General features: G+C 41.3%; 1 protein-coding gene across 1 annotated transcript; it reads left to right on the plus strand.

Moving 5' to 3' along the window:
- Positions 1–333: 333 nt before the first annotated feature.
- Positions 334–24,743, plus strand: tbc1d9 (TBC1 domain family, member 9 (with GRAM domain)). The gene is made up of 21 exons (XM_073475020.1): positions 334–1,032; positions 8,247–8,357; positions 10,990–11,108; positions 12,300–12,528; positions 13,099–13,360; positions 13,954–14,161; positions 14,805–15,011; positions 15,137–15,301; positions 15,719–15,869; positions 18,014–18,228; positions 18,326–18,443; positions 18,530–18,815; positions 18,973–19,102; positions 19,942–20,040; positions 20,207–20,275; positions 20,716–20,956; positions 21,212–21,277; positions 21,579–21,665; positions 22,204–22,272; positions 22,619–22,722; positions 22,824–24,743. The coding sequence occupies exons 1-21, from the start codon at positions 912–914 to the stop codon at positions 23,613–23,615; spliced, it is 3,849 nt and encodes a 1,282-aa protein (XP_073331121.1). The 5' UTR covers positions 334–911; the 3' UTR covers positions 23,616–24,743.
- Positions 24,744–25,049: the final 306 nt, after the last annotated feature.

Consider the following 25,049-nt stretch of genomic DNA (forward strand, 5'->3'; position numbering starts at 1 on the left):
ACAAAAACTCACCCAGGACCACAGAATGAAAGCCTGATAACATATAACATGAACAGTTTTAATGAGTTTTAGCTGTCTGTCTGTTGATATACACAGTGTATTAGAGACATAGTATATGAGCTGAGGATGACATTTAAAAGAAAAACAAAAACAGAAATCATCAAAATGATCCAAACATGAAAGTTAAAAAAAAACATAAAGTGTACCCACAGTTTCATGATGGTTAGTTAGTTTAGTTTTGAATTCAGGTGTTATTTCCCCACGTGCCTCCTCCTCCTGCCGCTGACGTCGCGCGATGGGCAGCCCGTGACGCGCTCTCTGTATTTTGCGTGCGGCAGCGCTTCAGCTGAGGAGGAGGAGGAGGAGAGGACTGCTGTGTTACTGACGGGTTAACTGCTCTAGTATCGTCTTTACGCTTCATCACGCGGACGGACATTGCACCTGGGAGAACATACAGACTGTCTGCTGCTCGTTTTAATCACCTTTAACGCGTTTTTCTCCGCGGACACCGCCACCGACGGGATCGCACCTGCCACGGAGCATGCACAACAAAGACTGATCCAGCAGCACTGCGCTGTGCGGCAGCACACCGAGCCAGGCTGCCCTGCCAAACCTCCGAGAGAGTCATTTATTCAACAAGCCTGGAGGCTGGTGCTGCAAAGGAGGAGACATTTGGTGTTGGAGCTCCATATTGCAGGCCGAGCTGCCCGACGGGTTTAATTATAGCAACACTTGCATGCGCGTCTTACTTTATCGCTCGGACATCCAGTAGTAGGCGATAATCTGAAGGGTCGAGGAAGGAGGAGATCGGGCCTCCATCGGTGTTTGTAATCATTTAATCATCGAGCAGTTTGATGGTCGCCATCAGCAGTCCTGTGTGTTCAATGTTCCCTTAAAAACACAGGAGAATTATGTGGGTCAGTCCCGAAGATGTGTTACTGGCGGGCGCATTATGGATCACCGAGAGAGCCAATCCATATTTCATCCTCCAGAAACGGAAAGGCCACGGGGATGGAGGCGGAGGACTGGCGGGTGAGTCTTGTTAGGGATCACTAAAGAAAACATATTCATGTTTATGTAAATTCAAAGGTTATTGATGATGATAGTCAGGTGGAGTGTGTTGTGTTGATCAGGAGCCACATGGACGGATAATGTGAGGAGGATCACATGACTAATCAACTGCCACAGGTGGCCTTTCACCTGGATGTGACTGTCATGTCTGTTTCCTTCACTTTGATCGATTTATTCACACTCTTAAAGAAAGCTCCACCTTTGACCAGTCAAACAAAACCACTCAAGACACATAGTCCAGCACATCTACTGTCTGATCATATCATTCCTCCAGAGATTAGGTCATATCATGTTATAAAAATGACTGCCTGCGAGGGAAATCAGCTTTTAAAACATCACCACAATGCAAATAATAGCAGTGGCCGTTCATGTGCAGCTGCTAATGGCACAACAACAGTGAGTCTGTTTGACCACCAGCCAGGGACATGGTCTGTTTGCTCGCTCATGCTGAATCATTCCCCTTCTTCTTCTTCTTTTTCTTCTTCCTTCTCTCACTCCAACTCCTCCTCCCTCCTGCTATTTCATCCAAAATGGGTCAAGCAGCAGGGGCACGAGGAAGAGAAAGAGGAGAAGGAGGAGGGACAGGTTGACAGTTTAACAGCCTGATGTCCTGTTTTCTCTCTCAGAATTTTGAAAATCGGTTCATTCCTTGACCTGAATTCAGCTGGTTGCAGGTTATCACAAAGCGAGGCACTTCCTCAAGATGCTGTTCAATGTCTTTGAGGACATAGAGGAGATGATTATACATGTTCAGTTTAAATATTGAAGGTCAGAGTTTGACGCAGGGCCTCAAGATCGAGTAATAAAGCAGGACCGACTTTGCCAAGGCCCAGCAGTCCCCTTTAATTCAATAAAGCCTAATCGGATATCAAACCCTCAATTTTAAACCATCTATAACTGCTTAACCGTAATCTAGGATCTGCATCAACTTGGATGCCTGTTTTTTAATCAGGATTCATCCATTATTCACTGAGAAATCAATGAAAAAACGTGCTAACAGGCAGCGTTAAAGAAAGTGAGAAAAAAAAATCCTGAAATCCGTCCCTTTTATCCAGATCCAGATCAAAAGTTAATGAGCTCTATTCTGGGCCGGGACACATCCTCCATCCAAGTTTAGTGGAAATCCGTTCAGCAGTTTTTGTGTAATCCTGCTTACAAACCAACAAACAAACACAACAAAGGGACAAGAGTGAAAACACAACCTCCTTGGTGGAGATGGTTAATTAAATTACCACAAACCAGTCGCCCCACTCAGCGTCTTACAGTATGTACAGCCATTTATATTTAACATGCTGTGTATGAAGTCAAATATCACAGATTGCAGCAGTGGGTATGAGGATTATTTCAAGGCATTCCCTGCTTGTGAAAGTGACACCTCCATCATGTTTGATCAGTGTTGATCAGCTCAGTTTCTGTTCCCTGCTGAGAATTTGTCCATCAGTGTCAATGATCATCGAGTTAAATCTCCGCCACTGAGGACCAGTCTGACTCAGGAGTGGGCGATAGGGATGAAAACCATCAATCATATCAATCTTGTAATTTTGTGTGATGATAATGATGTATTTCGTGATTAATTTCCAGCATTCCCAACATTTGTTTGCTGTTTATAATTCAAAAGCTACCCCCTTTAATATCTCTGGGTGTATTTGGCCTCCATTACTCTATAGTAATATTACATTTAAAATACTTGTCCATCAATGTATTGAATTTGTAATGTATTAATTAACTACATTAACTAAAAGAAAACAGACATCCCAGTCAGGTTGATATCCATAAAAGCTTTCACAATTGACTTTTTGAGAGAAAAACCTGAGGGTCAGGGCCTCCACAAGGGGGTTGCAACATCAATCTACAGGGCCGTAAGATAATTACAGGGGTGAGAAATAATAACAATGAAATTCTGCTATTCATTGTCTTGGGCTTTAGGAAACAGTGACATTTTTCACCATTTTCTGACATTTTATAGACCAAACAACTTATCGATTTATCAAGAAAATAGTCGCCAGATTAATCTAATGTGAAAGTAGTTGTTAGTTGCGGCCCTTGACATACATAATATAAATGAATATATAACAGATTCAGGATGTAAATTGTGTGTTTATTGAAATTAAAGTCTGCAGCCTCCTCATCAGTCTCTGCAGAGTCTTTACTGTGGCAACACAAAGTGTGCTAAGTGGTGCTGGGGGATGATGTCATTGTTATGTAAATGCTGAGCTTGCTGGCTTGTACTGTGTGCCAGTTGGCACTCGGTGTCCAGTGACACTGGCACTGTCCACCAGCACTTCTTCCAGGGAGATCATCAGTAGCACCAGGACCAGGAGCGTCATACAGAGTCGGGCACATCTGTAACGGGGCTGGAAAAGAGGGCCAGTGAGGCAAATGTATACTTGTACAGAAGCTGCATGAGTAGAGATGGACAGTTGTGGAATATATGCAGTTCCTCCAGAGGAAAGCTAAGAAATAATTAAGTCTGGAGAAGGTGAAGGTGAAGGATCTGATGTACCTCTCCTTCGGGGGTTTTGAACTTATCCGAAATAGAGCATTGGTCTCCATCCAAGCTCCTCCAAAAGCCTCTGTCAAAGTCAAACAGAAGAGAGTTTGAAGGGTTCTGGCCTGGATCGTAATCTAATATTCAAAAAGGAGAACAAATCCAAGGCACTCTTCTGGCAGAAAGGTTAAAAAGCCTTTATTTAGATATTAAATATTGACAATGTGTGTTATAGTTAGGATTTTTTTGGCTTTTTCAAACTTCAGTGTTCCCGAACAAAGAGCATCTTCATCACATTTTGTTTATACTTCCTGAGCACTTTTTCTCTCGAGTAATCTAATACATAACATTCCCGCATTAAGAACAAGCTGATGCTGTTCTATATTTTATTTTATTGTCTAGTTACATCTTCCTGAATCCCTCCAATAATGCTCACACCCAGAAAAATTTTACTTAAGGTAACTCAGGGTGCATTTCATTTGGTCACCTGTCGCCATAACTCCTGAGGAGGCATCAGATGATACGGCATAGTGAGAAAGGAAGTCGAAGAACGTGACCAAACGTCATGTTATAAAACTTTAAATCATTACCTCATGAGTGAAACATTTCTGAAATGAAATTACGGAAATTACATACTCACAGACTCAAAAGCTTGTATGGTAATATAGATGATGTTCATTAATGGTGTTTGTATGAAAAACCAACCCACTGCATCATGATTTTACACCTATAGCTAGAAAAGTAATTCTATAAATGATACTAAGATTTTTTTAACTTTTTATTTCAACCAATTACTGTTTTATCTCTCTTTCCTCTCAAAAATAGACAAGGAGCAACTACGTCATTGGAGCGGCCTCCCTGAACACACTGTAACTTTGTTTGAAACAAAAGCCCACAATGTTTAAAAGAGGCTTAAAACTACCATTTGACCTCACAGAGCTGCCTTGTAGGATGTACCAGCTCAGTTTTGCGTTATAATGTAATTTGCATGACACATTAAACCTGATAATCTGCCAGCTTTAACAGTCACTTCTTACCCAAATGAGTTTGCATGTACAGTACAGTAGTTTGAAGGACAGAGCAGAGGCACAGCTGGAGGGACACAAAGGAAGTGTCGCATCAAAGTGTCTTTGTGGACATATTGTCAGTATCTTCAGAGGACGAACGAGAACAACGGAACAAAACTTGCGTTAATCAGACTGTAAATAAACTCTGAATCAGGCCGTTGTGTCAGTTGTTACACAATGAGGTTTAGAGCATTAAAATTGCACAATGCTTTGAGTCACAGAACAAAACCATACTTCACAATCCAGCTGGTAATTACTGTACGTTTGGTTGGAAGTGTGTCATGTCAGACGGATACTGACTGTCTTCTTTGTAGGCCACCTTGTGATCCTGAACTTCATGACTTATGTTTAACGTCAGCGGGTGTTGAGACACAGATGTGGAGACGCTGTAAAAATGCATTTCACTGCATATGTGGACGATCCAGGCTCATCTCAGGTTTCTGTAATCTGAAACACTATTGATTTTAAAGTCTGAGGGAGATGTGGCCCTTTGTGTGCACAGCAACCCCCCACCCCCTCAGGCTGTTTTTTTTTTTTTTTTTTGGCAGAAAGAGGATGTTAAAAAAAAAGAAAACAAGAAGCTTTTCTTCTCATGTTGTTGGTTCGGTTACTTGTTCTTTCACTGAGTGAAACACAGTAATGTTGATTTCAGAAGTGTTTTGTTTTTCAGCTCTGACTGTGTCCTTGTTTCTGCGAATAGAAGCACAAAGCGTCACATGATTTTTATAGCTTGTTCTGTTCACAACATGAGTGTTTTCCTCCCTCTCCCCAGAAATAATAAATAGAACACGTGCCATTACAGCTGTCTTTTGTAGGTTGTGCACCCACTCACACCTCTGTCAAAGCAGAGGTGTGAGTTGGAACAAGCAGACACGTGGTTTGATGAGTTAATTCTGCAGAGGCATGTGACGTTTGGGGATGCCAGTTGCACAAAAACAACAAACAAACAGCTTTTTTCCACTTTCTAGGTGTTTCACTTATATCAGCAGAGAGAGGGTGGATGTGAAGTGGTCTTACACCTTTGGTGGTCCCCTTTCTTGTGCATAACCCCTCAGTTTCCTGCGTTAAACCTCAAGTCCCACGTCGTAGGCTGAACCTGTGCATCTAAAGTTTAAATGCTGGCATTTGCCGTGTCACTATTTTGAGAGGAAGAGCTGCTTGAACACATTCGAACCATCTCTGAGGTCAGCGTGTGAGCAACTGTTGAACTTTTTGTCTTGGACTGTTTTTTTTTAACCTTGTGATTGTCTCTTGTCAAAGAGGAAGTTGTCTTCACACTCAACAGCAGCTTTATGCTTCTCACAAAGGCACGAAACCAAAGTGTCAGGCTGTATTAACTCATTAGTTTCAGTCTGATTAAGCAGAACGTCTCTTTTATTGACTTCTTCAGCCCTGTGGATGGAGTTAAGTGGTTACAGACACAAGTGAATATCTTCTTAATGTGTTCATAGTTGTTCTCATGACACATGGCAGGGATCAATAACCTTTGGCATGTCAGTAGACATCAAACTGTATGTGAGGTTTCGATACAGCTATTTATTGAGGCCACGTTGTTCTTATTGTTGATGTTTTGCATAAAATGCTTGGAGGGACTAACAAGATGTAATGTCAAGAGGACAATGGAGATATTTCTAGAGGAGCACATGACTGGACAGACAGACAAGTAGAGGGACTGTAGCTGTAGTCCAAGGTTATTAAAAGATGGAGGGTCAGTGAGTCTTTTATCAAGACATGTTTTTCTCTGAAAATAAGAAAACATTTCAGCAGCTCCCCTCACTTGTCTCCTCTCTCTCCCCTCCTCCCCCCCATCCTCTCACTGTGTGACTCATACAGTGTTTGCCCTGATGAGCTGCTGAACAAAAATAACCCGTCTCTCATGGCAGTTGAACGTATACCTACTCCACACCAAGGAGAATATTCACAGTCACCGACAGCTCTGCAACCGCTTGGAAAATGGTGTCAACATTTCAATAGATAGAGCTAACTTGCAATGGAGCGTGGACCCACTTTCTAATTAGGAACCCTTTCCAAAAAGGTTTTTCAGTTGAGACTGCTCTCGGATAAGTTTTAAGCCATTATTTAGAACAGCTTTTTGGGTTTCCAGGCTGTGAAAATCTCTTGGCTGGTGAGTCGTTAATAGTTAAGTAATTAACAAAGTCATAATGTCATAAATAAAGGATCAAAGGATTATCTCATCATAAGCCAGCAGCAAAATCTAGTCATCTGCAAATATAAATGTTAGTGAAACATTTATAAAAAAAGGGATCTTACAATAGTGTCAGAAGAGCTTGATCTGGCTGGCATGTACCTTTTTGTTACATATTTTTATTACTATTTTTCTTTTTTAAAGGACAGCTTTTTGCAGGATGCATGGCGATGAGGTAATGCATCTTAGACGAAGGGAGGCCTTTAACGCGTTTCAGTTGCTTCACGTGGAGCTGAAAGCCCGCGGTGCTCTCAGAGCAGGACATTATTGACTCTGATGAAGAGTGTTTGTTGTCTTAGTCCATGTGCTCCAGTGTACTTTGGTGTTCCTGAAGTTTTTCCTGAGGTGATGTATTTATTTGTGGCCATGTAAGATTCATTATAACGAGGATGAAACAAAGTAAACTTTTGAGTGTTTGAGTGTTGTACCACCAGACTGGAAGGGGACTATGACAAGGTTTTTCAGGAGTTTTCGGTGGGAGAGAGGAGCTCCCGTTGGCAGTGACTTTGGGGTTTTTAACTTTCAAGACCTTTTACATGTACAAGAACCTATAAAACACTGAAGGAAAGGAGAAAAAACATAAAATAATAATAGGTCTCCTTTTAAAGTGATTTTTCTTTTTCCAGATTTCTTTCTGGAGCTGTTTCACCACCACCCACAATTATTTTAATTATTTGTATTTTTTCCCAGCTTTTCCTTTGTTCACAACAGCACTCTCAAAGATTTTCTGCATTCATTATGCAAGCTGTCCAGTTTGAGTTCGTTTCGTCACATTTCCAGTGTGAATATTAGCTGAAAACATCCTGGAAACATCTCATGCTTTCCTTGCTAGCTGTTGTCTTCTTTTCCTGCCTTTGTTTTCTGTGTTCCTTGGCATGTTACTGCACCTGCACAAAATTGCATCTATTTCCTGTACAGAGAAACACTGACATCTGTTAAACCTTTATTTCCTTCCATTAGCACATTCATCTTTTTCCTCAGGTGACTTTTATCTTTTATCACCCTCTCAGCCTTTCAATTACTGTCACACTCTCTGCTGTCGGCCTTCATTTATCAACTGGCTTCAAATAAGACAATCGGATCTAGTTATGGTGTCCAAAGACAACATAATCAAACCGGTCTAACACATAGTCACACAGGATATATGTAGATCACTGGTTGAACAAGTAAACAAATGCATTTAATCTCAAGCCACAGGGTGTTTTTTTCATACACTCAAACCATAAACCACAAGACCTCATGAGTTTCCCCTTTTCTGAAGCATAACAAAACGGTCCGAAAGTGTCGAAGCACTTCATTGGTTCTGCATCTCACATGGTCATTTATGGTTGTTACATGTCTGTGGTGCTTCTGTTTCTCAGTGAGATCTCAAGTGTGTCTGTTTCTTTAATAACAATATTTTGGGCTCTTTCAGGTTTGCTGGTTGGGACCCTGGACGTCGTCTTGGACTCCAGTGCTCGAGTGGCCCCGTATCGGATCCTGTACCAGACCCCAGACTCGTTAGTTTACTGGACCATTGCTCATGGTATGTGGACTTTAACACTTGGGTTAAAAACTGTGAGAAAACAAAGCAAATGAACCCACTAAAATCTACTTTTAGCTGCTGTTATCTGCGCATTTCAGTTATACAGGTATGAGTTACTCCACTATAGACCCCGTCGTATTTGAAATCCCCTGCACATCCCTCCCCCAGCCACCACACAACACATGATGCCTTTTAGCCGCCGAATGCCAAGCATTACATCATGCCCCAGTGGTTTTAAAGGGCAGGATTACAGGAACGTGTGCAGCTATCGATACTCAAATATGAGTGAATGTTACTTTTTTTCAGCTTGATGGTTTTTCATTATAATTTCCTGTCATCGGCTGGCGTTCACAGTAATGTAATCTGCATATTCTGTGTGTGCAGAGTGCTTCATAGGCAGTCTGTGGCAGTAAATCATGCAAATTTGCAGCAACACTCGAGACTGATTAAAAGCAGCACTCTGTTTTCATTTTTACTGTGAAAATGAAATTATCCTCCCCTCCATATATCAAGAAAAGCTGTGACACATCCAACACAAGACCAGGGCTGCAATAATTATTTTCTTGATCAATTTAATTCCATGAAGTTGACATATTGTATTTAAACTGCTTGTTTTCTCTGAGCAGCAAATTATCACAGTCGAAAAGCTCAAATTAGTGACGTTTCTGGCATTTTAGCTTTAAAACTTACTTAAACCAATGCTTCCCAACATTTTTTGTAAGACATACCCCCAAATCCCTGTCAGATTAAGTCAAGTACCCCTTCATCAGCACCACCAGTTATGTTTCCAGTGTGTTTATTTGAATTAATGTCTAACATGAAGGACACAAAATCAGTTTCAGTTTTTATTTTTTTTTATTAGTTGAGCTACTGGGTGAGAATCGTTGGTGTCGTTTCACTGCGGATGATGGGGACCCTTTCTGAAATGGCTGCATCACTTTTTTAAAGCATGATTTTATAAAAAAAAAAAAAAATGAAGAAAAAATGTGTTTTTCAAAACTAGCTTGCACCAAGAAGTGTTCGAATGAGAATGTATTGCTTTCCATTAGCGCCTTCCTTTGTGACTGGCTGCTGTTGATTCTGGTGTGAAGTGATGCTACATGCAGTACAGTATAAATGAAGGCTAATCAACAACCTTTAACAAGTGCAGAAAAACTGTTATTGTTCATTAGATAAAAGCTGTGAATTAGAATGTAATATATCAGATGGACTGATTACAAGGTTTGCAGACATTAAGATCATTGCATCTTATTTGCCAAAGCCTACGCAGTAAGTTATACGTTAGCTTGCTTAAGTAGTTTCTAATGTCTCCTCCCTTTTTCCACTCGGACATCGCATTGTCTAAAATCACATATGTCGAAGACCATTTAAAATAAAACTATTTTTTTCATCGGCGCCCTTATGTCCCCACCACTTTTCAACAGTGAAACTGTAGTTTCGAAGAAGAGATTTTTATCAGCTTTAAACTCTGTTCTGACAGTCTGCTCTGACAGTTTTTTTTCAGTTATGGGAAGATATTCATCAAATAAATATTTGAGTTTGTAGTGTTACCTTATTAACATTGTAAAAATTATATTTTTGGGCTTGAATTTCTTTTCCAAAACTACATAGTGCACCTTTTAAACCATTAGTTGATCATCAAATTAGTTCGATGTGATGATTGACTAAATAATACATCACTCCCAAGCAAATGGACGTGAAACATAACAAAGGAGTTTTTGTTGTGTTGAGCTCCTTTTCATTTATACATGTACAGCAGCACAGTACAGCATGTTTTGTTTTCTCTGCGCTACCAATATTTTAGTGCTTAATTTGCATATATGTGGGAGTTCAGTGCCAAATAAATACAACCCACACTTTTTGGGAATGCACAGAAATAAATCAGGATGATGCTTTAAAACATTTTGGTGTCAAGTTGTTATTAGCCGCAGGTTTAAATTCAATGAAGACGGGGTGTATGTGTAACCACGTATTTAATTTAGCAGTTCCGTACGTGAGATGAGTTCTGTTTGTGTTCCCTTTCTGAAATGGAGGCCCACACAGGACTAGCCTGGCTTTGAAATGGCAATTGATCCCCACTTCGCCTCCCTCTCCTGCTCCTCCACCCCTCCCAGTCCTTAATTCCTCAGCCCAGAGATAGCAGGAGAGTGGAGCAGTCTGCCAGACGAGGCTAATTCACTGAATGTGCACTCACTGAAGGGCTGCTTGCAGCAGTGTTGAGGGATAATGGTGCACAATGGCGGCCATTACTGCAATCAATTTCTCCTGCGGCCAAAACAAAAAATCAGTTTTAACCTCGCTGATCGCTGATTACAGTCACAAAATGGTCATTTTAGTGTTTCTGTTCAAACAGAAAATGGATGACATGCATTTCACTTTCCTCTTTGCTCTTCGCATGTGACTTGCCCTGATGTTTTTGCCACCATCAGCCTGTCGTCCAGCTTAACCTCAACTCCCAGCTTAATGTTTAAGAATACAAAATAATACAAAATACCTCACATTTCTGAAATCACATGTGGCCCAGCATGACATCACAATCCCGGTTCTTTCTGAAACATTGTTCTGTCCATCATGCTCCTCATGTGAACCCAGCGGTTGAGTGCACTGACTGTCCCTCCTCACTCCTCTGCAGGAACCTCCCGCAAAGAGATCACAGAGCACTGGGAGTGGCTGGAACATAACCTGCTGCAGACTCTCTCCATCTTTGAGAACGAGAACGACATTACCACCTTTGTCAAAGGAAAGGTCCAGGTAACTGATCACAAATCAGAGCTACACACTACACGGTTTGCTCCTCAATAAATGTAATTTCTGAGATTAACCCTTTTATTTTTGATGCATCAGGCATTAACAAGTAACAGAGCAGTGATATTTTGTAAAATGTATATTTAGTCTGTATTGTTTGATAACTGCAATACCAATAAACAGACGTAAAAATAATAAATACATTAAACAAATCACAAAATTTAAAAGAAAAGACAGAAAAACACAATACATGAATGACTTAAATTGAAGTAAATTGAAATTGTTTCAAGACAGTAACAATTGGCATACAAACTAAATAATCATATACCAAAAAAAACTTAAACCTAAATGGCAAAATTGTTTCTATATTTAATAAACTAAATATCATGCTCATAGAGAGAAATAACGTTTATTTAACAATGTGGAATTTGTTCAAATATTATTTTTTATGGAAAGAGAATAAAAGAAAATACAGAAAAGAGAGCAGGAAAATACATCGTGACAATGTACTTACTAATGACAGCCATTGGATTTTTGAAAATAGAACAGAAAACGTTACTAGATCTTGACCAAGTGAGAACAATAATTAAGGATAATCGATCTTCTCCGTCTTCTGAGTGTTGGATTGTCCTAACTGCTTATCTCATCAGAATGTCTATCCCTTTCCTCATTTCTCTTTGTTTCCCTGAGAAAGGTACAGCAGGAACAGGTCATCAATATCCATTCTCCTAAGCTGCCGACACAGCTGAAGTGCTTAGTGGCGCGTGCTTAGTGCCACGGTTTACAGAGCAATATCATTCATCAGTGTGGATACTCGCATCGTTTTAATTTTAGCTATCGTTGTAGTCCCTGGTGTCGACAGCCCTTGGGATGTGAAACAGATCCGTATTTATGAGGTGATGGTGCAGTTTCTTTTATTTAAGGAGAGCGGTGTAGAGAATGACACAGCTGCTGTTACATTTAAGAGGATATTAAAAATTTCCCGTGCGAAACTAGGGGTCTCATCCAGACCTGAAAGACGTTTCGCCCATTTGCTGCTGGCAAGATGAGGCTAAGGTAGACACGCAAAACTGTAGCAGCCGTGCTCGACACACATAACAATGTAGAGTTTGAAATTCTGCTGCTCCTCTCCTCACAATCCCAATCTTTCATGTCCCGGCTCATCACCTCATTCTGTCTCTTTCCATCTCGCCTCAGGGGATCATCGCAGAGTACAACAAGAACCACGACGTCAAAGAGGACGACGACACAGACAAGTTCAAGGAGGCCAGCGCCAAGTTTCGAAAGCTGTTCGGGATGCCGGACGAGGAGAAGCTGGTCAACTATTACTCCTGCAGCTACTGGAAGGGCAAGGTGCCGCGCCAGGGGTGGCTCTACCTCAGCATCAACCACCTCTGCTTCTACTCCTACTTACTAGGAAAAGAAGGTTGGATTCATTCTGAAAACACATCATCATTTACTATACTATATATTACCTTCTGTATACTGATATTTCTCTGATTTTTACCCAATTTTATTTTTGTTGAAACAAAATAGTCGTTTGGCAACAGCATGATCTTTTATTGACAGATGTAATAGCTTACACCTTAGAGGCACAATACACTAACAATCACAACACAATCGTCCTTGGTTTCATGAGTTTAAATGCATCTTTATGTGAAGCCAAACACATTTTAAAGAGATATTCACTCTGTGCCAACTCATGTTGGATTGTGCTCAACCATAAAACGGCAATCCACTTCTATTCAAATGCTTTCATTGTCTTTTTAAGCAATCTTGCAAATCGGATCCAGTAGAAGGACAAACCCAGACGAAATGAAAATGAGCAACCAGGCTTTTTAAGCTCCCCGCTTACTGCATCGGTTTTGTCTGTTATTTTTGCCTAAACCTAACCTGCAAAAAGCCACCAGGATAAAGTCAAGCTGTTGTTTTAAAACATTGGTTTGTCTTGTCTTGTCAATATTTGCTAATGTCTTTCTCTTTTTGTAATCGTCAGCCAAACTGGTGGTGCGTTGGGCCGATATCACCCAACTGGAGAAGAGCGCCACCCTCCTGTTGCCGGACGCGATCAAGGTGAGCACCCGCATCAACGAGCACGTCTTCTCCGTCTTCCTCAACATCAATGAGACCTTCAAGCTGGCGGAGCAGCTGGCAAACATCGCCATGCGTCAGCTCCTGGACAACAAAGGCTTCGAACAGGACCGCTCGCTGCCCAAGCTCAAGAAGAAATCGCCCAAGAAGGTGTCGGCACTCAAGAGGTAAGAAAAGAGCTGGACACTTGTGCTCTTGAATTATAAATGCTGTCTAAGCGTGTTTATGACATGCAGTTGATTGAACATTAACATGTTATGGATTGTGGAGTAGTTGGTTAACTATGACGGAGGTTGAAAGTCTAAAATGGTGTTGCATGATAAGTTTTAGTAAAAGCTGCAGAAGCACAACACGTGTTTTGGAAATAAAAGGGTCTTGTGCCTTTTAAAAACTAGTAGTTCTCTGAAGCCCCTGAGAAAAGCCTTGAGATCCTAATTTTGTTTGGTCAAGCGCTTTTTATGTGAGCATGACCTGGTATTACTGCAGTGCGTCTGGTGTTGTATGATTGCTCTTGCATAACACTTAACTGATCTACACAGATACTTTATTGTCTTGTTAAAATCATTCATTTATCCACATTATGTAACATTTGAAAGTGAAATATTCACTGGACTGTAATGGTAAATTTAACAGGGTGTATTTTAGATATACAGTGTTGTTTTCCATGGGAGGAAGTATGAATGTTTTGATGTAAGTGACTATTTCCTCCTCAAATCCTCATCTAATATGATTCGTTATGGTGCGTTTTACATCCTTTCAGGGATTTGGATGCCAGAGCTAAGAGTGAACGTTACCGGGCGCTCTTCCGTCTCCCCAAAGATGAAAAACTGGACGGACACACAGACTGCACCCTGTGGACGCCTTTTAACAAGATGCACATCCTGGGACAGATGTTTGTTTCCACCAACTACATCTGCTTCACCAGCAAGGAAGAGACGCTGTGTAGCCTCATCATCCCGCTACGAGAGGTGAGTCGTTCTGTCTAAATGTGTCTGTTTATGAGACGCTGGCACGATGATAGATGCAGAGTTACTATAATTGAAAGAAATGTAGTTTAGTCTTTTGTCTTTTTCAGCACTTCAATCAAAACTGCAGTGTAGCTGAAGTAAACCGCTAAGACACGTCAATGTGTTTGATAATGTTGTCTGGTAGGGGGTTGTCACTACCCATCTGCTCAAGACAGACAGACAGACGGACACACAGACACACACACACACACGCAAACACACAAACACAAACATTGTGTTCAAAATGCAGCTGTCATGCTGAATCACATTCAAACATTTAACCATTTTGTTTACAGACGGCTCTGGACTGGGTTTCACCAGGTGTTTGTAAATGTTAAAATGTCAGACATATTTCATATATGATTAACCGATAATCAATTCTCAAGGCAGGTGACTATCAGTTAAAGAAATTCTTTAAAATTTGCATCGTGAGGTTAGTCAACATACTTTATAAGTCATCTACATTCGACACATGTAAAGATGGTTTGTTTGTTTGTTTGGTCCTAAATGAGAATGTTGATTTCTGACCCTTTTGTTCATCTGTGGCTGCTTGTTGTTTATTTATTTATTATATAGTTAACAGTGATTATAAATGTTCTTACAGGTAACAATTGTTGAGAAGGCAGACAGCTCCAACGTGCTGCCCAGCCCGCTCTCCATCAGCACCAAGAATCGTATGACTTTCCTGTTTGCTAACCTGAAGGACCGAGACTTCCTGGTCCAGAGGATTTCTGACTTCCTGCAGCAGACCACCTCCAAGATCTACCTGGAGAGGGAGCTGACCGGCAGCCTAAACAGCTCAGACGACGAGGTGAAACATTGGTTCTGTTACTATACTGTGCTTAAAAATGAAATCTAGGAAATAATCTGAACAATCAAGCAGTGATGGTGACAGTGTTCATTTAAAAACTTGAATATAACGTGTATCTCCTCCAGGTTTACTCCCAGCACGGATCTCTGCTCTCCAGCAGCCCTCAGCCCTCTTTGGGCTCAGAAAGCGAGCGCACGTTTAACCTGAACGACAGCAGCGTGCCAACGGCCACGCAGGCCCTCATGACCATGTACCGCCGCCGATCACCTGAGGAGTTCAATCCCAAACTGGTGGGTTAATGCACTTTTGTCGAGTACAATTTAAAGCATTTAATCTTGTCAAGCAGGGAAGGGCACGATGTGACACTGTGTCTAATTTATTCAGCTTCCTTTAAAGACCATTTCTCCTCTTGAATCCTATTTTTTGCACACTGCATAGAGAATAAGCTGCATGGAGAATTACTTCCAACTGCAACCTAGCATGAATATTTTTCCCACAAGACTGTGTGTAAATAAAGCCTTTTTATTAACTTCACTTCAATGGGAACTTGATTCTGCATTATACAGTATTACAGCATCCATGCTTTGTTGAGTGTGCAAGAATTAATCTATTAAAAATAAAGTATTTTAGTGCAGGATTAAAGCAGGATTACAGTTATTGTGGTTGAGCCACTGCATCTCATGAAATTGTTTTCCCTCTCTGCTCAGGCGAAGGAGTTCCTGAAGGAGCAAGCGTGGAAGAACCACTTTACAGAGTATGGACAGGGGGTGTGTATGTACCGGACTGAGAAGACGAAGGAGCTGGTCCTCAAGGGGATTCCTGAGAGCATGAGAGGAGAGCTCTGGCTGCTATTTTCTGGTGAGGAAACGTTCAGGGAAGCCTGAGACAAATACGGGCTGAGCAAAGCACACACTGAGCATACAGTACTGCAAATGATTCAGTCATGCACTGAATGCAGACCACACCCTGCATACTACGTGCTCACACTTGATCAAAACACCACGTGATGCATATTTTAAGCAGGTGCCATGAATCCACAGAAACCCTGTTGACAAGCTCTGTTTTGTAATGTTATACACTATGTACAATGTATGTACCCCCAAGGACGGAGGGTAGAAAACCCCTGCATCTAGCTTACATTTAATTTTTATTCTCTTTTTCATGATGTTATTTTAAAGTGTATACATCTGATTCATCTTAAATGCATGTTTGATGCATCAATATCTTGTTAACAACACATTCACTGACATTAAATTGAAGACTGTCGGGCCTCAGACTAAAAAAATTTGACTAATCCGCTTTATCCTAGTTGATGCCTCAGGCAAGATCTGAAAATGTGCCTGCCCACCTCCCCCTATTTAAAATAAGCAAAGGCATTCATTTAAAATGACAAATGCTTTCTCACATTTCAGCCACTAAACGGAAAATAAATCATTTTTCTTCTCAGATTGTTTCTTTCTGAAGGGTTTTTAAGAACCCTGTAGAGGTAAAATAAGCAGTATTTCACTAGAAAAAGTGAAGAGAAAAGCACTCTGGTCACTTTCAGCAATGATCCTGCTGACAAGACAGAAGTTATTTTGAATATCCGGAGGAAATGGGGTTTGCAGAAGTAAAAAAGATCTTAGTGTGAAACGGCTCATTCAGAAAGCATACTTACACATATATTATTTTCCATCAGTGCTTGAACACAACATTTTAAACTTGGCCACCAAGCATCAGTTGAATGTAAAATTCCCACCACCTGCAGTCTGTACAGTCAGCAGACCTGCTGACCGTCATTCTTTAACATATTCAGGTATGCAACAAGCTCCAGACTTTCCTGTTCAAAGGCACAGTCATGCAGCAGCTTGTGCTCATACTCACCTGAGCAGAGCCAGGTTACAAACTGCTCCTCCCTCCCTCTCTCTCCCCAGTGACCCACTTATGACTCGCTCAGCTGTTGTCATAGCTGCACTTTGTTCACCTTAGTCACACTTACCTGCACATTCTCTCAGGAGTTTTCCTTCCTCTAATCTCTTAAAAGAAAAATATTTACCAGGCTTAATTGAAACATTGCTTGTTGGTGTCTGTTTGTAGAACAAAGGGTGTAATAACCGGTTTGGTGAGCTCAATGAGCTTGTTTACTGAGGTATTGGGATAACTGTGGAGAGTAAAATATGGATCTGTGTCAAATTTGGAACATGGACTGGTTATCTCGACATTTTACTCAGTGAACAGGCCTTTTTCCTCATTCATTTTTCATCTTACAACATTTACAATGTTTTTATTACTTCCAAGTTCAAACTTAAAGGAGACCTATTATGCTGTTTCGCTTTTATCCTTTCCTTCAGTGTTTTATGTGTGTTCTTGTTCTCGTCTCGGTGCTGGTTCAGGTGTGTGTGAGCTGACCAATCAGAGCAGACTGGGTATTCAGGATGGGGGGCCTTAAAGAGACAGGAGCTAAAACAGAGCGTTTCAGTAAGAGGGGGAATACAGTGCTTTAGCGCTGGACAGTATGAGAAAACTGATGTGTTTTTTGAGCATTAAAGCCTTTAAACCTATTCTAGTAGTGACCCAAAATAAAACCCTTTAATGTTTTCAGTGCTCTCTTCAAATCAGAAGAGACTTTGTTTAAGACAGAAATACCAAAATAAAACAACCTTGATGTGACAATGAGGATTGTAAAGCATCTTTTGAGGGAGCTCGCTGAGTCTGCTGTTTCTCCGTGAAGGTGTCAGACTGCTGACAAGATGTAGGGCATGAGAGTGTGATTCGCACACTGATGGGTAACTGAAATACATAACGAAACTAATGTATTTCTGAAAGTGAAATTCCTATAGGATCAGTTTTGTGTTTACCGTGATGGCTTATGTATCAAATCACATCAAGTTCATTCATATGGCACTTTTAAAAACCACCAGAGTTGACCAAAGCGCACAACAACAATAAAAGGCAATGAAAAAATGTAAGATAATACAAAATACAAGCTGTTTTAAATCTTAAATCTAATGTATTTTTCATAGGGGCGATCAACGAGATGGCCACCCACCCGGGATACTACGAGGACCTGGTTGAGAAGTCTATGGGCAAATACAACCTGGCAACAGAGGAGATCGAGAGGGACCTGCACCGCTCTCTCCCCGAGCACCCGGCCTTTCAGAATGAGATGGGCATCGCCGCCCTCCGCAGGGTCCTCACAGCCTACGCATTCAGAAACCCAAACATCGGATACTGTCAGGTACATGCACCCTTTGTTTTTATTTTGACGTGAACTGACAGAAACCTTGCATCCCTTGACAACACTTGAATTTTCATCCTCTCCCTTGACACCTCAGGCTATGAATATTGTAACATCTGTGCTGCTGCTCTACGCCAAAGAAGAGGAGGCGTTCTGGCTGCTTGTGGCGCTCTGTGAGAGGATGCTGCCTGACTACTACAACACCAGGGTTGTAGGTCAGTATGTGCATGTGTGTCTGTGTTTTTAGGGTGTTTGATTTGACAGTTTTCAATTTGTTTAACATCCTCTCTTTTGCCCCCAGGAGCTCTAGTCGATCAGGGGGTGTTCGAGGAGCTGGCTCGCGAGTACGTTCCTCAGCTATACGACTGCATGCAGGACCTCGGGGTCATCTCCACCATCTCGCTCTCCTGGTTCCTCACCCTCTTCCTGTCTGTCATGCCGTTCGAGAGCGCGGTTGTGGTGGTGGACTGCTTCTTCTATGATGGCATCAAGGTCATCTTTCAGCTGGCGCTCTCCGTGCTGCATGCCAACATCCACCAGCTACTGGGCTGCAAAGATGATGGAGAGGCCATGACCGTACTGGGCAGGTAAGACGAGGAAAAGAAGGATGAAATATCTGTCGAGCCTTATTCTCTCATCATTCGTCCGTCTCTATCACTGCCAGAACACAAATACTACTCAACCTTCAAACAGTTTCACCATCTCTCTGACATTTTTGACATATCTGTCATGTGTCTGTTCTAGATACCTGGACAGTGTGACCAATAAGGACAGCCCCCTCCCTCCCATCCCCCACCTGCACTCCTTACTCACAGACAACGGAGAACCACATCCAGAGGTCGACATCTTTAAACTGGTCCGCAGCTCCTATGAGGTAAAAACTACTTAGTTCTCGTTGTTTGTGGTCTTTTTTTTTTTTTTTTTGCTTTTTGAGACATGAAGGGAAAAACAACAAATCTGAGTGTGTGACTCATCATATCCAGTTTTGTCTCCCCCTTCATCTGAACATTAGTAAATCGTTTCTTTTCTCAAGGAAGCTCTAATCTCGCAACTTTCAGTTCAATCGTGTATGTTTTTAGTTTATATGATTTTAAAACTGCAACAACAAACTTCTTAATGGTTATGAAACAGTCTAAATTGAATACTGATGCCTCTATATGACCTACATGAGCAAAACCATCAGCAAGAAGATTTTAAAACTATTTTTTATGTGCTGAAGATGAATTGAGGAGTCTCTCAGCCTGTGAAAAGAAGCTGGTCTGTAGTCTGGTGGTACGGCAACAGATATTTCTATTACCAGACAGCATCAAAACGACAGGCTTATAATAAATATTTTATGTTGGCCTTGCTACCAAGCTTTACTTGCTATTGGCTTATTATCATTGCGACATTAAATTGCTAGAAGATAATGATAACTCAAAAAAATTACTATAACAGTTATGTTTGCTGTAGGCATACATATGAAGTAGGCGTATGTACGTTACTAAAACAATCATCGTATTACAGTTATTTATCTCACATAGCCAAAAAAGGGATACATGATTGTTTCATTTAAAAAAGAAAAATAACTTCTTCATTCACTTCCAAAACAAATGCGCATGCTAGCCAGATGAAAATCTTTTTTGAGAGGAGGCGGTGGTGCTCATCCAGCTTTTGTCCACCAACAAAAAATACGTTTCTCGCTTTAATTTTAATCTTCTCTTTTTGTGCCAGAAATTTGGTTCAATCCGTGCAGATGTGATTGAACAGATGCGTTTCAAACAGAGACTGCGGGTCATCCAAACCATTGAAGACACAACAAAACGCAACGTGGTAAGAATCTACCGACCTTGTGTAACAGAAACAGAAATTAGTTCGTTCAAATGTACAGGAACAGTCGTTTTTTTCAACTGTACAGTGACATCTTCAGAAGTCTCTTATTTCTGACATTATTATCTATTTTATATTTTTAATGAATGTGATTATATGTATGTTTCAGGTCAGGACAATTGTGACAGAGACTGCCTTCAGTATTGACGAGTTGGAGGAGCTCTATGTGCTCTTCAAGGTGAGTTACAGCTTACATATTCATGTTGTGGGACCTTGTAAAATAACCATCGCACCTTGTTTGTTTACCTCCAGCTCCCACTCACTGTTCTGCCACCGTGCTGAATTGAAGTATAGACAGGAAAATCGAAAAGAAAGTCTTGTAGTCTCTACAGAGAAAATAAATGATAGCCGCCCTCAAGGCCTGAACATCAGCGCTCCAGTTGTTCTCCTCTTGCTACTCGTGAAGATTTAATTTGACACTTTTGTTAATGGAACAGTGTTCATAATGATTCAAATTAGTCAAGGGTGAAATTGTTTTTCAAAGATGCTGTCAAAGCACGTGTTGTATTTCCCAAATATGACAGAATTCAACCATGTTGTAATCATTTTTCATGTTTAGATTTTATTTGATTTGCATAAAATATGCTACAGATCTCACCCCTCTCTTCCCCTCCTCAGGCGGAGCACCTGACCAGCTGTTACTGGGGCGGCAGCAGCAACCCCACAGAGCGCCACGACCCCAGCCTGCCCTACCTGGAGCAGTACCGCATCGACGTGGAGCAGTTCAAAGGCCTGTTCAACCTGCTGTTCCCCTGGGCCAACGGAGCCCACTCAGACCCCCTGGCACTGCGCTTCTTCCGTCTCCTTGACCAAAACGGAGATACCCTCATCAATTTTCGGGAGTTCATCAATGGCCTGGGTGAGTGAGTGAGTGAGTGAGTGAGTGAGTGAGTGAGTGAGTGAGTGAGTGAGTGAGTGAGTGAGTGAGTGAGTGAGTGAGTGAGTGAGTGAGTGAGTGAGTGTGTGTGTGTGTGTGTGTGTGTGTGTGTGTGTGTGTGTGTGTGTGTGTGTGTGTGTCCTTGTAAATAATCAGGTGACAAATTGAAGTTTTACGCAGTCATGATGGAAGCAGCTCAAATGTGTCCTTTCGCTAACGCTTGTCGTTGTGTTTTAGGTGTTCTGTGTCACGGGGACCTCACTGAGAAGCTGAAGCTCCTCTACAAGATGCATGTCATACCCGGTGAGTGTGCAGCGATGCAATTCAGTCGTCTTGAGGAAACTACAGATTATATTAAGTGGAGCAGCTGGATTATTAGCTCTACAGAAAAGAGGTGGCTCAGTGGGAAGAAGAAAGCCTTTGAGCTCGTTGTCTCGCTTCACCAGACAAATCACTTTCTGTTTTCCTTATGAGATCACTGCCAGAAAATAAAACATTTTTAACTGCTAAATGGTCATAATTTGGACAACATGAAACATGGCTCAGAAAATGTTTTCACAAGCCAATTTTAATGCTGACAGAATTTTAAATTCTTGTCTCCCAGAAATCAGCCATGAACAGGAGGAGCCGGACTCTGCCTTTGAGGCCACCCAGTACTTCTTTGAAGACATCACTCCAGAAACGTCTATCGGTAAGAACCTGAGACACACTATATTATATCACCTTACTGCACATGCATAATCATATATGAAGAAACATTTTATGACCCCACACCATACAGGATGCTGTGCCCCAGTCTTTAAACCCCCCCTTCTCACCATTGTGGCATTTTATAGCCAATTTAACCCACCCACAACACCAACAAACTCAAAATAAAATAAAAATGATCTAGATCAGGTTTTCCCAACGCTGACAGTGGTGAAAGCACAAAACAAAAAAGTTAAATTATGCATGTAAAGCACTCTTCGCAGCGAGGGGTATCCTGTGTTGAATATGCAGAAGGGAGAGAAACTGCCTCAAACACCTTGATGTGATATGAAAGCTGTTAATTAATCTTGTTAACTTTTTGAGTGATCAGGAACAGGCAGAATGAAGTCTGGAAGCAAAGAAAATACAGTATATGTTTCCCTTCAAAACATGGAGGATGCTGCTAAAAGATGGGTGCCGAACATTCAGTGTAGCTATTGGAATTGGATGATCTAATCATTTTAACTGTCCTCCCTCCACAGGTCATGACTCAAAGTGCAGAAGCGAGAAGGATGACGGCTTCGTCCGAGTTACATTTAAGACTGAAAAAGGTAAGCGGCACACTCGGGTATCGCAAAACAAATATAAACTGCCCTTTAGTCTTGATTAAAAGCCAAGGAAACTAATTTAGAAGCAAAGACATTTTTTATTTTAACGTCACATAAAATTTTATTTGAGAAAAATATGGGTGTGATTTCTGAAACGACATGTGAATACAGAATATATCCATCATGTTGGCAACTACAAGTTGTACTCATTTGATACCAACGAAAAGGGGAAAGATTATGTTCAGTCTTCAAACAGACAGACGTTGTTTGCATCTAAAACCCAAATGTGACTGAAATACTTGTTAATGTTAATAACATTGAGGTTATTAACATGTTACTTGTCTCACAGTGAAGACTTTGAACACTCCTGAATACCGCCATTACCTGAAACTGTGGAACGAGGAGACAAAACCTAAGAGAGAAAACACAAAAGACCTCCCCAAGCTCAATCAGGTAACATTTCACCCCTCTATGTGCAAGTTTTTATCTACACTGTGTGAAAACTCAGTAGTTACAGTAAACTACAACTGACATCTTTTGTTTTTGTCCTCCAGAGCCAGTTCATCGAGCTTTGCAAGACGCTGTACAGCATGTTCAGTGAGGATGTTGCAGAACAGGAGCTCTATCACGCCACAGCGACAGTCACCAGTCTGCTGCTGGAAATGGGAGAGGTGGGAAAGCTCTTCTCCTCCTCTGGCAGAAAGGAGCTCATCACAGAGGGTAAACCAGAGCCGAGCATGTGTAGGAGAGATGCTGCGGAACCTAAAACCTCCCAGGAGGCCGTTTCTGGTGGTGCGTTCCAGCAGCAGGACCAGACCGACGCTTTTGTCCCTGCAGATTTGGAGAACAAGCCGAGCCAAGACGAAGGGAGCGAGCAGCTGCCGCCTATGCAAGACATCAAGCTGGAGGACTCGTCTCCCAAAGACATGGGCACATCATCCGCCATGCTTATCTCGGATGATGAAACCAAAGATGACACCTCAATGTCATCTTACTCGGTGCTCAGCGCAGGCTCCCATGAGCTGGATGAAAAGCTGCAGTGCGAGGACATTGCAGACGACACGGTGCTGGTGCGCAGCGACAGCGGCTCCAACGGGGAGAGAAGTAACCGGCCTCACGGCGGCGGACCCCATGACAGAGGGCTGCCTCACAGCACCAGCATCGATAAAGACTGGGCCATCACGTTTGAGCAGTTCCTGGCTTCGGTGCTCACCGAGCAGGCTCTGGTGCACTATTTTGAGCAGCCAGTGGAGGTGGCAGCTCGAATAACCAACGCCAAGAATGTGCGTAAAGTTGGGCGCCCTCGGCTGTCAACGAGTGACTATGAGATCTCGCTATCTGGCTGAGGCCTTTTAAACGGAGACTTCACATAAAGACTCTTACTGTTTTAAAAGGGAAACATGGTTATCATTCATCGGTGTAAAAATGTCTGAATGTCTGAGTGAGTTTTAGAGGACAATGAAGGTAAATGTAAAATGTGAGTGTATGATAGTTGAATGAATGTGACCAAAAACTGCTCTGTGATGTATTTTACCAGATGTGAAAGACTTTTATTATAACAATCACTAGATTCTGTCCAGCTAAGAGGGAACAGGACATAAATATCAAGGTTTGCTCCGATGAAATCAGTGTGAACATGTAGTAGCTGTACTTTATAAGACATTATGCATAGGTGTTAATATTGTAATCTCTAGCACTTCTTAGGCTATGTAGATGTAAATGTCCACAGATACAGTACAGACCTAACCTGGGATATTGATAGTCTACGTACGATCACCTAACATTATCAAACTATTGCTTCTGTACTTTACATATGTTGTTAATCACTTTTTAGTCTGTCATCTAATGACAATATGGAAACATACAAAACAAAGCTGTGAAAATTCGATGACAAACTGAATTTTCATATATAACTGTGTAAACTCTACTTCAGCTAAAGCGGAAACTATTTTCTTTTCCACGCACATATCTACGACTTCCTGGACATTGACTCCACAACATGATGTTTCCAATAATAACTCCAGTGTGCTTTCTCTAGTTACTAGTGATAAATACAACACAACTTATACAATAACAGAAAAATGACACAAACACATTTCTCACTCAAAAGAAAGCGACTCACAGGTGATTGTTAAGGAGGCTGTGTGTGCCAAGATGTGATGATTACACTAAAAGATGCTGTTGAATGAAGAGCCTGCACTTTATGTTGACAACATAATGTGATCCACTAATATGTATTTGCTTGCCATTTGCCTCTCTATTGTTGTCTGCACTCCAAACTCAAATGTTTGCCTTTTTTCTTTTTTTTTTTGCTCTGTACATTTTCACATTGCTGTTTTCAACTTGTTTTTATGTGAATTTTTTTTATTATTATTATTTTAAATGTCCAGGAGTTACTACTCTGGATTCTGATGCATTGTGTATCACTCCATCTAATTAAAGTTACAGTATGATTGATTCGATACTGCACAGTACGACGCCTCGGGCCTTTTTCATTTACCAGCAGGACACTGAGTGTTACTGCCATCTGGTGGAGGATGGTTTGTACTTTTAGTCACTTCAAGTATGATTAGTGTTGTTATGATACTGGAATTTTCAACCTTGACACAATACCTTGAAAGTTATTGATATTCAATATCATTTTCGATACCACTGGGATAAAAGGACTCAACATTAAGGTCATAACAACAAGATAAAACTTTTTATATTCTTGGCTAGTAGCAGAAAACAGCAGAAAGACTGTAGTGAACATTACACATCACACTTTTTTTTAGAAACAT

The sequence above is a fragment of the Pagrus major genome, chromosome 1 (assembly GCF_040436345.1).
Source record: "Pagrus major chromosome 1, Pma_NU_1.0".
NCBI classification, from domain to species: Eukaryota; Metazoa; Chordata; class Actinopteri; order Spariformes; family Sparidae; genus Pagrus; species Pagrus major.